At 35.5% G+C, this 15,341-nt stretch overlaps 1 protein-coding gene across 1 annotated transcript; it reads right to left on the bottom strand.

Moving 5' to 3' along the window:
* Positions 1-6,334: 6,334 nt before the first annotated feature.
* On the bottom strand, positions 6,335-7,402 carry LOC141562441 (olfactory receptor 52I1-like). Its single transcript, XM_074302478.1, has one exon. It carries the CDS (start codon positions 7,382-7,384, stop codon positions 6,335-6,337), a length of 1,050 nt encoding a protein of 349 aa, XP_074158579.1. The 5' UTR covers positions 7,385-7,402.
* Positions 7,403-15,341: the final 7,939 nt, after the last annotated feature.

Below are 15,341 nucleotides of genomic sequence, written 5' to 3'. Positions count from 1 at the left end.
AGAGGATAAAGCCAAAACATATATGGAAGCATATGATCATAAACAGTTTCATTGGCTCAAGAGGATCTAGGGAGAGCTTCTTGGAGTAGCTATATGTTGGGAGATATGAATGTATCACTTCTTTTTTTAATCAAGGAATGAGAAGCAGAGAAAACAAATCTCTGTCAAGCCTTCAAAATCAACTTTTTTTTTTCCACTTTTAAACACCTCATATTCTTGGAAGGTTGTTTAATCTTTAAGGAATAGTGTTGAATCTGAAAGTGATTAAATAGTGTATACTAATGGGTACGCTGAAATATCTTTTTTTGTAGGTCTTTAAAAATTACATACACAAACTCAATCACATTATTTCATGTGGTACTGAACTTCATACTTTTCAGTGAATGTTGATGAACACAGTATATCCTTGAAAAATTGTTTCCCATACATGATTGCTAAACATTTAAAAATAAGGATGCCTCCTCCAATCACATATTTGGGGCAGTCTTGCTTCTTCTTCCAAGATCAAAAATCAGGAAACTTTGATCCTGGAAAGAGAGTAAAGATTAGAACACAGATCTTAGGAAGAGAGTGAAAGAGCAGGATGATTGAATGAGGAGGTCATGTTGGCAATTTGTTTGGGCCCAAGAACAATATCTATCAGCATTCCAATTTTTCTGCTGCATTTTGAGCCAATTAGTAAGTCAGAGAGTGGAGAATGAGATGGTTGGGATCAGTGAAAAGGGATTTTGTGTGTGTAGCTGTAAAGGAAATATTATGCATAGGCTATGGGCCATTCAATCAAGGCTTTGCCATTTGTATGTTCAGGCCTATGTGCTACTAGAAGGTTCACAAAGAAAAAATGAGTTCTATTTCTCACACAAATATTTCTTCTTTCTCTATTTAACCAAGTTTTAAATTCACTATAGCCAGGAATTATGCTTTCTAAGAATATAAGTAAGCTGTTTATTGAACCTTTCTCTGTACCATACTTTTCTACAAAATAAGAATATTATTTCTTTTGGGTATTAGAATGGATGTTACAAAGAATCAGTGAAACAGAGGCTTTGCAAGTTCTATATTTTGTATTTTTCAAAGTCAAAAACTGTTATCTATATTACTATTATAACTAGTATCATTATTATGACTAATTTATTCCACAGTAGTAGTAATTATATACATGAAGACTGGAGGTAAGCAGTGTTTACTCTATTCCCTCACTCCTTTTCTAGTTCTTCCATCCTAAATTACAATATGTCTTGCCTGATACAAGGTGCTTAGACATGAGAAAAACCTGGTGCCCTCTCCTAGTCTTCAATCCTTTCAACTTTCTACCTTGAATGGGAAAAACAAAGAGAAAAGAATACTAGGGCTAAAGATCAAGATAGGGAGAAGAGGGAAGCAGAAGCAAAGAAGGTAATAGGGTTTTCCCAAGTCATTACCTTGATATAGATAGATAGATAGACAGAAATGCATATATATATATATATATATATATATATATATGTATATATATATATATATATATATATATATATATATATAAAATCACAAAATCAAAAAATTTCCACTGGAAAAAGTCTCATAGGAAAGAGAGTCCAACCCCTACATGAAGAGATTTCTCCTTTACAACATCCATGACAAATTTTTCCTTCAAGATCTATTTGAATATCATGACAAAGAGTTCACTATATGCTCAGATAGAACTTACTACATCCTTTTATGTTTATTCTGTTGTTGGTCAGTTGGTTATCAGGAAAAATTTGTTCACAGGGAAATGAAATTCTCTTTGGCCATTGGTCTTTGTTCCCTTTTATCCTTTCCAAGACCATGCTCACAAGAGCACCTAGGCTCCTTTCCATAGCCTCAAGGACCTCTGAAGGCTTTCACTTTTTTTAAACTATGTTTCAATATAGCATATTATAGAAGGGATGAATTATGCCTAAGTCCATCACCAGCAAAGGGTATACAATCTAAAGCAAACTATATCTTGCTCTTCTTCTGCTCAAAACCTATTCCTCCTAACTTATTTTTGTTGATCTGTTCTTTCCCACTTCCCCTAGGTTTAAATTTTCTCAATCATCTTAGAATCAACCAGACTTGTCAACTAAGTGAGAAAAAAGTCGATGGCAATATTTCTTTCCTACTTTTTCTAATATCTATTCAAAATAACCTAGATGAGAAACAAAGAAGGTCTGAGCTCAAGGAGAAGTGATATAATAGTCTTCTAATTGGCCTTCCTATTGTAATTTCCAAAATAATCTTCCTAACACTGGCTCCCTATTATATGATACAAGCTCCTTAATTAGCCTGGCATTTGAAGAACTTTCCATATTTGCCTTCAGCTTCTCTTTCCAGCCTTCTTGCTCTCTTTTCCCTTCATGCATCCTATATTCTAGCCAACCTGAACTACTAATTGTTCCTTAATCTTATTGAGTCTTCATTTGCTATTTATCATTTCCGGAGATCATAAGCATTAAGGCATCTATTGTTTGTAAACACTATTCAGTGCAAAATCTATTTGTAATACTAGATCTAGGGGTAGAAGAGACCCATAAAGACCATCTAATATAATCATCTCATTTTACACAGAAGCAAATGATTTTTAGTGTTATACAAGTAATAAGCATAAGAGATGGGATTTTAACTCAGTTTCTCTGACTCCTGAAGGATTCTTTCTAATATTCTCTAATACTATCTTCCCTCAAGGCTCAGAGTAGGGTCGCCTTCCTCCATAAAACTTTCTGTGATTATTCTTCCCAGTTAAAATTGACTTCTACCTCAAATTTTCCTGAATTCAAATATTATTAAATTTGAGTTCTCTCTGCAAACTCCTTCAATCCTGCAACACTGTCCTTCTTGCTGTTTCCCAGACACAAAACTCCATCTCCCAATTCTATGTTTTCATAGGCTGTAAATTTCTATACCTGGAATGCTCTCCTTTTTCATCCCCCGGCTTCATTGGCTTCCCTCAAAAATCAGCTCAATCCTTTCCTAATGGTCCCATTAGTGCCTCCTATTTGCACAGTATAAATCCTATATATTTATAATTATTTCCCTGCTGTTGAATGTCAGAAGCTTGAGAACTTGCATTGTTTTTTGCTTTTCTTTGTTTCTCCAAGGCTTAGTATGATTTGGGATATATAGCAAATGTTTAATAAATGCTTAATGATGATACAGATGAACTATATATACTATAATAAAAGACAGAATGTGTAAATGACAAGAAAGATAATTACAAATTTCTTTAAGTCCCTGACTTTTAGAAGCTTCTGGCCTTAAAGTGGGATTTGGTAGTTTTGTTACTTAGCTCTATATTCTCACTACTCAGTATATCATAGCCAAATGCCAATTCTACTTCACTGGAGGTATCATCTCATCAATACAAATACACCCATCACTAGTCTATATTGAAACCTTTCATATCTTCTTGTCTCATGGGATTTTTGTGTCTCTGTAAATTCTCCATATTAAGTTCATGCAATGCTTTTCTGCTCCTCATTTGCCTCTCTTAGCACTTTATGAAAAATTGTCTACAGTTCTATGGGACTATATATATATATATATATATATATATATATATATATATATATATATATATATATATATATATATATATATATATATAATCTCTCACTCCTGTAAAATGATCAACCCACATTCATTTCTTGTCAAGAAAACCATTGTTAATAGCTTGCATAGATTGGGGCCTGGATCAATTAGTCCATCAATCAAATAGTAAATGTCTTCAAGCTGTGTGCTGGGTATTGAGAATAAAAAGTCAGAAATGAAACATTCCTTCCCTTCATGGAGCTTACTCTGTTTTAGGGAAGAGGACATGTATACATAAAACTACATACAAAATACATTCAAATAAAAAGGTACTTAGAAGTGTACTAAAACTTTAAGGTAAAGAGGAACAGGAATCAAGAAAATCTAGTTTTGAAGAAAACTAAGGATTCTTAATAATAAACATTTGTTTAACTGAGTGTAGTAAAATTAAATTAAATTAGAGAAAAGAAAATGTCCAACTGTACAGTTCCCTGCTTTCTAAATCCTCCCCCAAAATCTTTGGCAAAGTTGAGAAGAGAAAATAGAAAGGAAGCAAATACCCAAGCCCTTTATATTCAAGAGCAGAAATCCCTGTAATTGTCATTTTCTAGTTAGTGGATTTACAGTTACTTAACTTTGCAAAGCAATTTAAATTATCTTATGAAATAGATAATTTGATTAACAGATGTTCTTACACATAATAAATACCCTGTTTTTAAATATCATGTCTTTGCACTGAATATCACTAGGGATATTGTAAGATTTTAATGCAATAATAGATGTAAAACACTTCATAAACTTTAAAGTACTATATAAATGCCAGTTTTTATCTTCATCATCAACATCATAATTATTCTGCAGTTACCAGGCTTCCTGTCTGGTGATGAATTCATTCTCTATGCCTTCTATTACATATTTGCAAGTTCAAGTAATGTTTATGGGACAATTGAGGGATGTTCTGATAAATGTTTAGTAATTAGGAACTGGGATATGGAGGGAAAATATATGCACACATACTTTTAAGTTTGATTTTCATAAGTAATACTTTCTATAATCAAGAAAATTAGCAAAAAAATCAAGATGATTTGTATTTTCATTTTCTGAAGTATAGGCACTTATACAGCAAATTTAACATTTAGGTCTACTTCTCTTTACCTCTTAAAATTCCTAGCTTCATTCAAAAGTCTTGAGTAAAAACTACCTAAAAGCAAGAGATCTTTTCTGATTCCTTTAGCTTTTCTGATTCCTCAATAGTAATTTTCCATCATTTCTGTGCATTTCTCATATATAACTTTTATTTACATTCTTTCTTCCCCCATAAAAAAAAAAATGTAAACTCCTTGAGACTAGGGACTATCTTTGGCCTTCCTTTGGATACCTGTCACTTATCACTGTGACTATCAAATATTAAATGCTAAATAAATGCTTGTTGATGATGTATCTCATATTTTGTAAATAGTATTAATAACTTTTGTATCATTTTTCATTTCTAAATATATTCTCCCCCATTTCCTCTTCACATAGAGAATCTTCCCATATAATAAAGTTTTTTTTTCCTCCTCCTCCTCCTCCTCTTCCTCCTCCTTCTCCTCTTCTTCCTCCTCCTCCTCTTCTTCCTCCTTCTCCTCCTCCTCTTCCTCCTCCTTCTCCTCTTCTTCCTCCTCCTCCTCTTCTTCCTCCTTCTCCTCCTCCTTCTCCTCCTCCTCCTCCTCTTCTTCTCCTTCTCCTTCTCCTTCTCCTTCTTCTTCTTCTTCTTCTTCTTCTTCTTCTTCTTCTTCTTCTTCTTCTTCTTCTTCTTCTTCTTCTTCTTCTTCTTCTTCTTCTTCTTCTTCTTCTTCTTCTTCTTCTTCTTCTTCTTCTTCTTCTTCTTCTTCTTCTTCGTTTTGTTTTTTTTTTGCTGTGGTAATTCTAGTTAAGTGACTTCCCCAGAGTCACACAGCTAGGAAGTGTTAAGTGTCTGAGTCCAGATTTGAACTCAGGTTCTCCTGACTTCAGAGCTGGTGCTCTATCCAATGTGCCACCTAGCTGCCCCATAAAGATTTTTTTAAAAAAAAAGAAGGGGAAAAAACTGTTTAGCAAAACCAGACAATACCTTCATCATGTCCAATAGCACATTTCAGATTCCACATCCATGCTTCTTTCTCCTCTGCAGAGAAATGGAGAGGTATATATTCTCAACTTTTAGTCAGGGTCAAGCTTAGTCATTATAATTTCACAATACTTAATTTCTTTGGAAGTTCTTATTTTTTACATTGTTATAACTATAACTATATATATATATATATATGTATATACATATATATTTCCTACTTTAATAGAAATCTTCCCATATTTCTTTTGCTTTCTCAAATTCATATATAATTAGAAATATAGCAGTATTCCATTATATTCATATATAAAACTTTATTATCTAGTCTTCAACTGATGGGAATAAGATGCATCATACTGGACTAATTTTTAAAAACATAACTTTGAAATCTGTGATACTTTATGATTAAATAACAACTTAAATGGGCCCTAGGAAAGTTCCTTGTGATAGCTCTAGGAAGTAAAATGTTAGAGGCTTGGAATAGTGATGGACTGTTGTTACTAAAACCCCTCAGGAGTATTTATAATTCAAAAGAGACTAGTAGATTGAAGACTAAAAATCACTCATCATCCAAGATAATAAATATAGTTATCTCAGTTTTTGAAATGTCATCATTAATGAAAAAAGACATAGGAATCATTGAAGCACTTATCTGGATTTATCTGGGAAAGAAAGTGGATATCAGGCATCAAGGCAACATTTCAGCATTCCAATTTACTCTTCCACCTTTGCCCCTGACATGGATCTAGTGTGTCCTATGGCAAACACCTGCTTAGATCTTTTTTCTTTTTTTGGATTCAGGCAATTAGAATCTGTGAGGGTGATGGTCACTGCATTCCATACTCGCTCTCGGATCCTCTTTGTTTTCAGGCCATAGATGACAGGATTCAGCATAGGAGGGATAACCAGGTAAAGATCAGCCAGTAGCACCTGAGCATGCAGGGGCACCATATCTTCTCCCAACCAAGCCATGTATATGGATACCATAGCAGGTAGGTAATAAAGGACCATGACACTTACATGAGAACCACATGTACTGAGTGCCTTGAAACGAGCATCCTGAGAGGACAGATTGAACACAGCCCGGAGGATTAGACTGTAGGAAGTAGCTATAAAAGTCACATCCAAGCCTACAATGATAAAGGAGGCAATCAAGCTATAAAGACTGCTGGGCATAGGATCAGCACATGCTAATTTGGCTACAGCCATGTGCTCACAGTAGGAATGGAGGACTACATGGGAACTGCAGTATGGCAGATGGACTACCAACCAGCTCAGTGGAGTCATGACCATTATTGCCCTCACCATAATGGCCACACCAATGCCCAGCATTGTTCGTGGAGTAAGGATGGTCTGGTAGTGCAAAGGCTTGCAGATGGCCACAAAGCGATCAAAAGCCATTGATAGAAGTAACCCTGTCTCCACAGCGGTTGCTGCATGGACAATGTACATCTGAATGAAGCAGGCAGAAAAGCTAATGTTACCATTGCCTGAAAAGAAAATAGTCAGCATTTTGGGGGCCACAGAGGTTGACATGATAATGTCCACAGCAGCCAAGACACATAGGAAATAGTACATGGGCTCATGCAGACCTGGGTCTGCCCAGATCACAGTCAGGATAAGGCTGTTCCCTAAGAGGGCCACAGTGTACATGACAGTTAGTGGAACTGCCAGCCAAAGGTGGACTGCCTCCAATCCTGGGACACCCACAAGGATGAAAGTAGCAGCATTTGGTAACGTGTGGTTGTATGGAGAGCCTGGCATCACAGGAGAGAATTCTTTACTGTGACTAGAAAAACAAAGTTCATCAGAGATCAAAGACTAGAGACAACAATCTAAATGTAATCTTAGACAATAGTATAGATCATAATCTATAACCATGTAATCTTTCCTGAATTTCTGGTTACTCTGGGACCTTAGTTCATAAAGGTTCAGGACTTCTGGCCCTGACTTATGTGACTCCATCAGTACCATTGACTGGTGCATGTTCAATTTTCTAGCTCAGCTCTAAGATAAAACTATCTGATGGAGTCAGAGGATGAGGGAGATGCCGAGTCCATCCTCTATATCTTTCTCTACCCCAAACTACCGAAATTGTTAACAGGTTATTACCTGTTCCATCCTCTTAGGCTTTTACTTTCTTCCTAAAATATCACCAGTAATATCTGCTGCATAATCTACTTCCAAATCCTCTGCAGGATGGTTCTGGCACCATTATTCCACTGAAACTACTCTTTCTAAAGCTATCAGTGATCTCTTAATTGGACGATATTATCACCTTTTCTCAATTCTCATCATTTTACTCATCTCCAAGCACCTAACATTTCTGATCACCTTCCTCTGGATATTTTCTCTTTAGTTTTATAACATTGCTCTCTCTTGGTTCTCCTCCTACTTCTTTGATCATTTTTCTGAATTTCAGTCTGTGTCATGCCAATTCTGATGTAATTCAAAGACTCTGTCACTGATGCTCTTCTCTTTCCTCCTAATAACTATCTCAATTGATAATCAATATCTGGTTATGCCATGCATATGATATAGATATTGATATATCAGTATATATTTACACACACACACATATATATATATACATACATATATAAATATTATTTCCCAGATTTATCCTTATTCTCCTTTCTAAGCCCTAGGCCATATCACTAAGTAATCAATCTCTTGACCTGGATAATTCATCAGCATCTTAAGTTCTACATTTCCAAAAGAGAACTCATTATCTTTCTCTGAAAACCCTCTCTAAATTCCTAACTTCCCTATTACTGTTGAGCATTCCACCACTATAAGTCACCCAAACTCCAAACCTCAGTGTTTTACTTAATTACTTACTCTCTTTCCACGTATTCAAGTGATTTCCAAATTTTGTCATTTTGAACTTCACAAGATCTTTCCTATATGTCACCTATTCTTCACTAACTATACATCATGGCACTTCAAGCCATTATCACCTCTTGCCTGAACTACTGCAATAGTCTTCTATATGGTATCCTTGAAATGTGTCTCTCCACTCGCAGCTGTCCTCCACATGACTACCAAGTGATTTTTTCAAGTATAGGTCTACTCATGTCACCACTCTCCTCAATAAATATAGATAGCTCCTTATTATCCCCTGCATCAAATTTAAAGTTCTCTATTTGGAACTTAAAACTTTTTAAAAACCTGATCTTTTCCTATAATTATAGTCTCCTTCCATTTTACAATTCTCCATGTTGCCTTTATTATACAATTCCCTTTCCTTGTTGTTGTTCCTTAAATATAGTACTCCATCTTTCATCTCTATTCCTTCTTTCACCCACTATTCTGAAGACCAGGACTAATTTTCTTCCTCACTTTGACTTCAAGGTTTCTCTGACCATCTTCCAAATTCACCTCCAATTCCACTTTCTACAGGAGGCATTTCATGCTGTCTTCTTCACCTTACTCTTCTTTTCTCTCTCAGATTAACTTTTGCCTAAAAAGTATATATTTTATATATAGATTTGGTTTTTTGCATGTTGAATCCCTCTATATAATGTAAACTTCTTGGGGACATGAATCATGTTTGCTTTTCTTTATTTCCCCAGGGCTGAGTATAAGGCCTAGCCCACGCTAAATAATTAATTCTTGCTAACTGACTGACAAAGAGATACATGAACCCTATAGTACAGTGAAAAGAGTACTGTATTTGAAACCAAATGTACTGGATTCGAATATTTCCTCTTTTGCTTGCTTTCTACTTGTATATTTCTTGAACACATTTATTACTGAACTTCATTTTCCACATCTATAAAATATAGCTCTGTCTGTCTGGGAAGTAGAATGTGTTCAAGGAAGAGTAGTGTTTCTGGTCTGAGGAAAGCTGAGCTCTTTTCATGGCTACTTTCTACCTTTGCTGTCCACCTGATTCACCTGTCACCTGTGGATCCAAGAAGTTGTACCATGCACAGAGCCCACATCCCAGTAAACCATTTTGGCAATGGGCTAAGCCAGGTTGAGGGTAACTGAGGCGTCTCAAAACTATCGGTGGGTTGAAGGAGTATCTACACCAAACATGTAAAGACTTCCCCTGATTGAATGGCCATATGAGAACAGTTTGTTCCAATGGCCATGCAATCAGCGGAAGCAGATACTGTGGAGTACTAAGAGCTTGATGAGATATCAAAGATGCAAAGGTCATCCACTTCATCTTGAGTCATCACCAGTCATCTTGATTCTATCCTACCACTAAACTGTGATGATGCTAAAAGAAAGCATGAGGTGGAAAACTTTATGCAAATATACTTTACTTAAATCCAATTTATGCATGAATCAAAAGACATCATCCATGCTATTTTACCATTTTCCCCATCTTAAATTTCTACAGTGACAGGCAAGTGACAAAGTGGCAGGTGCATATATACTGTGAATTATAGTCACAACTGTGCACAGAGGTAGTCCAAGGTATAGAAGCTATCTTCTCAATGGAAACAGCAATTGTATTCATCAGCCTCTTGTGTGTCTGAACAGCTTTTTAAGGATCTCACTGCTTATCTTATGGTGTAAGGAAGGGGCTAGAAAACATTCCCTAAAAATGGCATTTTTTACTCAATCCTGACATAATTACTGCAGAGGCAGGGAATCCCAACCTGTAATGGAAACACACACAAAAAAAATGTACAAAAACTTCTTCTAAAATGATCTCATTTCAGTATATGGAATGTGCACACACTTATATTCAAACCTAATAGATCTGAAAGATGAATGATTCTTGTTGCAGCAGATGTCACATCCAAATAGCAGTCATGAGTAAAACAATACTGACAAATAAAAGTCATCTTACTGAAGCTTGATCTAGATACACAATTTTCTGAAGTGGCTGCAGTGAAGGGGAGCACTGTGAAGCTGGTTTTGCAATCAAATCTAATCTAGTAAATAAGCTTGTATATCTACCAAAAGGAATGAATGACAAGCTTATGACAATGCAATTGCCATTGGCAAGAAATGCCACACCAACATCCTTAGAGCATATGCTCTCATGATGACAAACCCTGATGAGGTGAAAGAAAAATTTTATGAAGCTCTGGAGACCCTTATCATCAATATGCCAAAAGAATAAAAGTTTATAATGCTACATTTAGCATTATAATATGCTAAGAGTAAGCTCTTAGCAAGAATAAGCTCAGAATATCAGACAGGGCAGGGATTTCTGGGAGGAATGGAGTTGGAAACAGCAACAGCAATGATCATTTACTACTGAAGAGTTGTGCCTCTCATTACATTCTCACCAAGTCATACTTTCTTTCATTTATATAAATGAAACAAAATTTTGTGGATGCATCCTTGCAGCAGATTATTTAATGGACTATGTACTTATAAGAAAAAGATAGAAAGAAGGAAAGCAATGTGTGGTGTAGTGCTGGATTCACTGCAGACATTTTTTTCAGGCTAAATATTTGCACTGAACAAAATTGGCAGCCCCATGGCAAAATGATTATCAGAAGAATTAATATCTACTGATAAGAGCACTTCTGAATGGGACCAGTACATCACTAAATTGAAGGGTAATTGAGCTTTTGGCAACAATCAAGCAGAAAAGGAGTGGGCAACTCTGAGATTTGGTGAACATTATTGCATGTGCTCATCTGGGTTATAACACCTCCAAACTTCAAGACTGTTTTGAAAAAAATGTTGAGGAAATCCAGAAGTAGCTAAAGGAAAAACAAGAGCTTCACAGGGCTTACCTGCAGGATCATTCTTCCATCTCTAAAAAAGGCAACATTTAATTCCATCAAGAATAAAGTACAAGCAAGACTTAGAAAGGTACAGGATTCTTGGTTCAGGAAGAAGGCAGATGAAATTCAGTTTTATTCTGATAGTAACAACCCAAAGCACTTTTATAATGCACTGAATGTTATTTATGGGCCAAAAACCTATCATGCATTTCTACTCAGTGCTGATATGGAGCCATATTGATTAGGAACAACTTGACCATAGATGAGTTGAACACTTCCATAGTGTTTTCAACATACCATAATCAATTAATGCTAAAGCCATTTACCATTTCCCTCAGGTTGAAATCAATCCCTCCCTAGTTGAAGTTCCAATTGAAGAAGAAGTTTTGAAAGTCATTAGGCACTTTTCATGTGGCAAAACACCTGGTGCTGATTCTGTTTTAGTTGATATTTACAAGGGAATGTGGTCCATCACTCATACAAAAACTGACTGAAATTTTCCAAGTTATATGTCAAGAAAAGGTTATCCCCTGGGAGTTCAAGAACACCTCTATTATCCATCTCTGTAAAGGTAAAAGAAATATTGTCATGTGACAATCACAGAAAGGTCTCTCTCTTAGTCATTGCTGGCAAAATTCTTGCCAGAGTTTTCCTCAAAATGCTTATCCCTCGCCTGGTAGATGGCCATCTAACTGAGATCCAGTATGACTTCAAAAAGGGCCAAGGAGTGCTCATTAGGGTATTTGTTGCATGACAGCTCCATGAGAAATGCCAGGAGCAGAATAGAGGTCTGTACACGGTATTTGTACATTTGACCAAGGTCTTTGAGGCTGTCAGTCATGAGGGCTTATGGAAAATTAAGTTGCCAGGAGGAGCTAAAATGACAGAGAGCAGACATAACTCTCTGTAACCTCCTTTAACCTTCTCTCAAACCAACAACAGAGTAAGCCTCTAAACTGGTTTTGAAGTAGAAGAATCCACAAATATTTGTTGGAGTACAACATATTTCTAGAAGATACCATGGAAGAACTTCAGAACAGGTCTGTTTTAGTTGGGCAGGAGGACAGTCTGCTGAACCCACACATAGGGAGACAGGGGCAAGAACCTAGAGTGGAGAGTCAGAGCATTGTAGCTTCCACGCACCTGGGAATCTTTTGTGAGCCTCTTAGGACACTCTGTCCTGTTTGCAAGCAGGTGATTTGGCAGATTTGCCTTTTGTAAAAGACAAATTGTAAACCACTGAGCCCCAGAAGAACACCAGACCTAGCACCATTACCCAGCATTGTAAATCAATCAGCAGAACTGTACCAGGGCAAATTAAAGCAGCTGTCACTCCTTTATATGGAACAGACCTCAAGCCTTAAAAAAATGAATAAAAACAAAAAAGAATTTTCAGCATAGACAGCTTTTTTGGAGAGAAAGAATACACCTCAAATCCTGAGGTTTCTAAAGGCAAAGCAATTCCAGAAGAAGCCCCAAAGAGGGACATGAGCTGGTCCCCATTTTCACAAGGGTCTCTTCAAAGATTGCATAAAGTATCTTAAAAGAGAGTTAGAATAAAAATGGGGAAATGAAATGAGATCATCTCAAGAAAGAATGGAAAAAAAGAAAAAGAATGTAATGAACAAAAAAAATTGATTGGCCAATTGCAAAAGAAGCTAAAAAAGGTAACTGAAGAAAATAATACACTAAAAATTAGAATTGAACAAACGGAAGTGAACAACTCAATAAATCTTCAAGAATCAGTCAAATGAAAGCAAAAAATGGAAAAAATAGAAGAAAATATGAAATATCTCCTAGGACAAACAAACAACTGATCTGGAAAATAGATCTAGGAGAGACAATTTAAGAATTATTGGACTTCCTGAAAGCCATGATGAAAAAAAAAGAAACTAGACATTATCTTACAGGAAATCATAAAAGAAAACTGCCCTGATATTTTAGAATAAGGAGACAAAATAGCCATTGAAATAATTCACCAATCACTTCCTGAAAGATACCCCAAAATTAAATCCCCAAGGAATATTGTGGATAAATTTTAGAACTATTGTAAAATAGGAAAAGATATTACAAGCAGCCAGAAAGAAACAATTTAAATACCAAGGAGCCAGAATTAGGATTACCCAGGATCTAGCAGCTTCCACCTTAAAGGATCAAAGGGCCTGGAATCTGATATTCCAAAAAACAAAAGAACTGGGATTACAAACAAGAATAAACTATCCATTTAAAATGAGCATTATCTTTCAGAGAAGAAGATGGACATTCAATGATATTAAATTTCTATTCACCTATTTCTAATGAAAAGACCAGAACTGAACAAAAAATGTGATCTCCAAACACAGAACTCAAGGGAAATATAAAAGGTAAAAAGGAAAGAACTCTTATATTTCTTATATTTCTGGTATTGATATACTTAGAGAATGTGGGTATAATAAGATTTTATTATGATAATATGAAAAAGGAACTAGAGGTGGAAGGGGGGTTGTACTGGAAGAAGAGGGAAAAGGAAGTAAAATAAGGGAAATTACATCTCACAAAAAGGCAAAGAAAACCTATTATAATTGAGGGAAAGAAAGGAGGGGGATGAGCATTGTGTGAATCTTACTCTCATCAGATTTTAGCTCTGAGGGACTATCAGACATATTTGGTACCACGAAGAAACTTGTTTCACCTTTTTAGGAAAGTAGAAGGGAAAGGGGGAAAATAAAGGGAAAGACCAATAGAAGGGAAAAAAGAAGAATCAGGGGAAAGGTATAAAAGGCAGAGAGGGACTCTAAAAGGGGAGGACTGTTTGAGGGAGGTGGTCATCAAAAGCAAAATACTGGAGAAGAGGCAAAGGGGATAGGAAAGAGAAAAGCATAACCTAGGGTAAATAAGATGGTAGGAAATACAGAATTAGTAATTTAACTGTAAATGTGAATAGGATGACCTCCCCCATAAAATGGAAGTGGATAGCAGATAGAATTAAAAGCCAGAATCCTACAATATGTTGTTTACAAGAAACACATTTAAAGAATAAGTGATACATACAGAGTGAAGGTAAAGGGCTGGAGCAGAATATTTTATGCTTCAGGTTGTTAAGGAACGTACTTAAGTGTGAAGGGGCAGATCAATTCTCCTGAAGTCCTCACACTTGTGAATCATAACACTTGAAGGAGTTGCAAAGCAGACTTTACTTAGGCAGATGTTGCTTGTGAATTGGGAATGAAATAAATTGGAGGCAAGAGGGAAGAGAGAGAGGTCTATAATTTTCTTTCTCTGTTTTTGTCCTATCTGGTATTTAGGTATCAGTATCATGTCTGTGTCATAAAAGGAATTTGGTAGGAGTCCTTCACTCCCTACTTTTTCAAATAGTTTATATAGTACTGCAGTAAATTGTTCTTTAAATGTTTGTTAGAATTCACATGTAAATCCATCTGGTCCTGGGGATTTTTCCTAGGGAGTTGATTATTAGCTTCTTCTATTTCTTTTTCTAAAATGGGACTTTTAAAGTAATTTATTTCCTCTTCTGTTAATCTGGGCAATCTATATGCTTGTAGGTATTCCTCCATTTCACTTAGGTTATCAAATTTATTAGCATAAAGTTGGGCAAAATAACTCCTAATTATTGCTCTAGTTTCCTCTTCATTGGTAGAAAGTTCTCCTTTTTCATTTTTGAGACTAATAATTTGATTTTCCTCTTTCCTGTTTTTAATCAAATTAACTAAAGGTTTATCTATTTTGTTGGTTTTTCATAAAACCAACTCTTCATTTTATTTATTCATTCAATAGTGTTTTTTTTTTTACTTTAAATTTTATGCATCTTTCTTTTTATTTTTACAATTTCAAGTTTGGTATTTGATTGGAGTTTTTTAATTTGTTTTTTTTTCCCTAGCTTTTTTAGTTGCAAGTCCAGTTAATTGATTTTCTCTTTATTTTGTGCAACTAAACAAAATGTAATGTAAGTAAGCATTGGCTGCATCTCACAAATTTTGTTATGTTGTCTCATTATTGTCATTCTCTTGGATGAAATTATTCAT

This window comes from Sminthopsis crassicaudata, chromosome 3 (genome assembly GCF_048593235.1).
Source record: "Sminthopsis crassicaudata isolate SCR6 chromosome 3, ASM4859323v1, whole genome shotgun sequence".
Lineage (NCBI taxonomy): Eukaryota > Metazoa > Chordata > Mammalia > Dasyuromorphia > Dasyuridae > Sminthopsis > Sminthopsis crassicaudata.
Note: the sequence above shows the minus strand (reverse complement) of the source record. Positions and strands in the feature narration are given on the sequence as shown.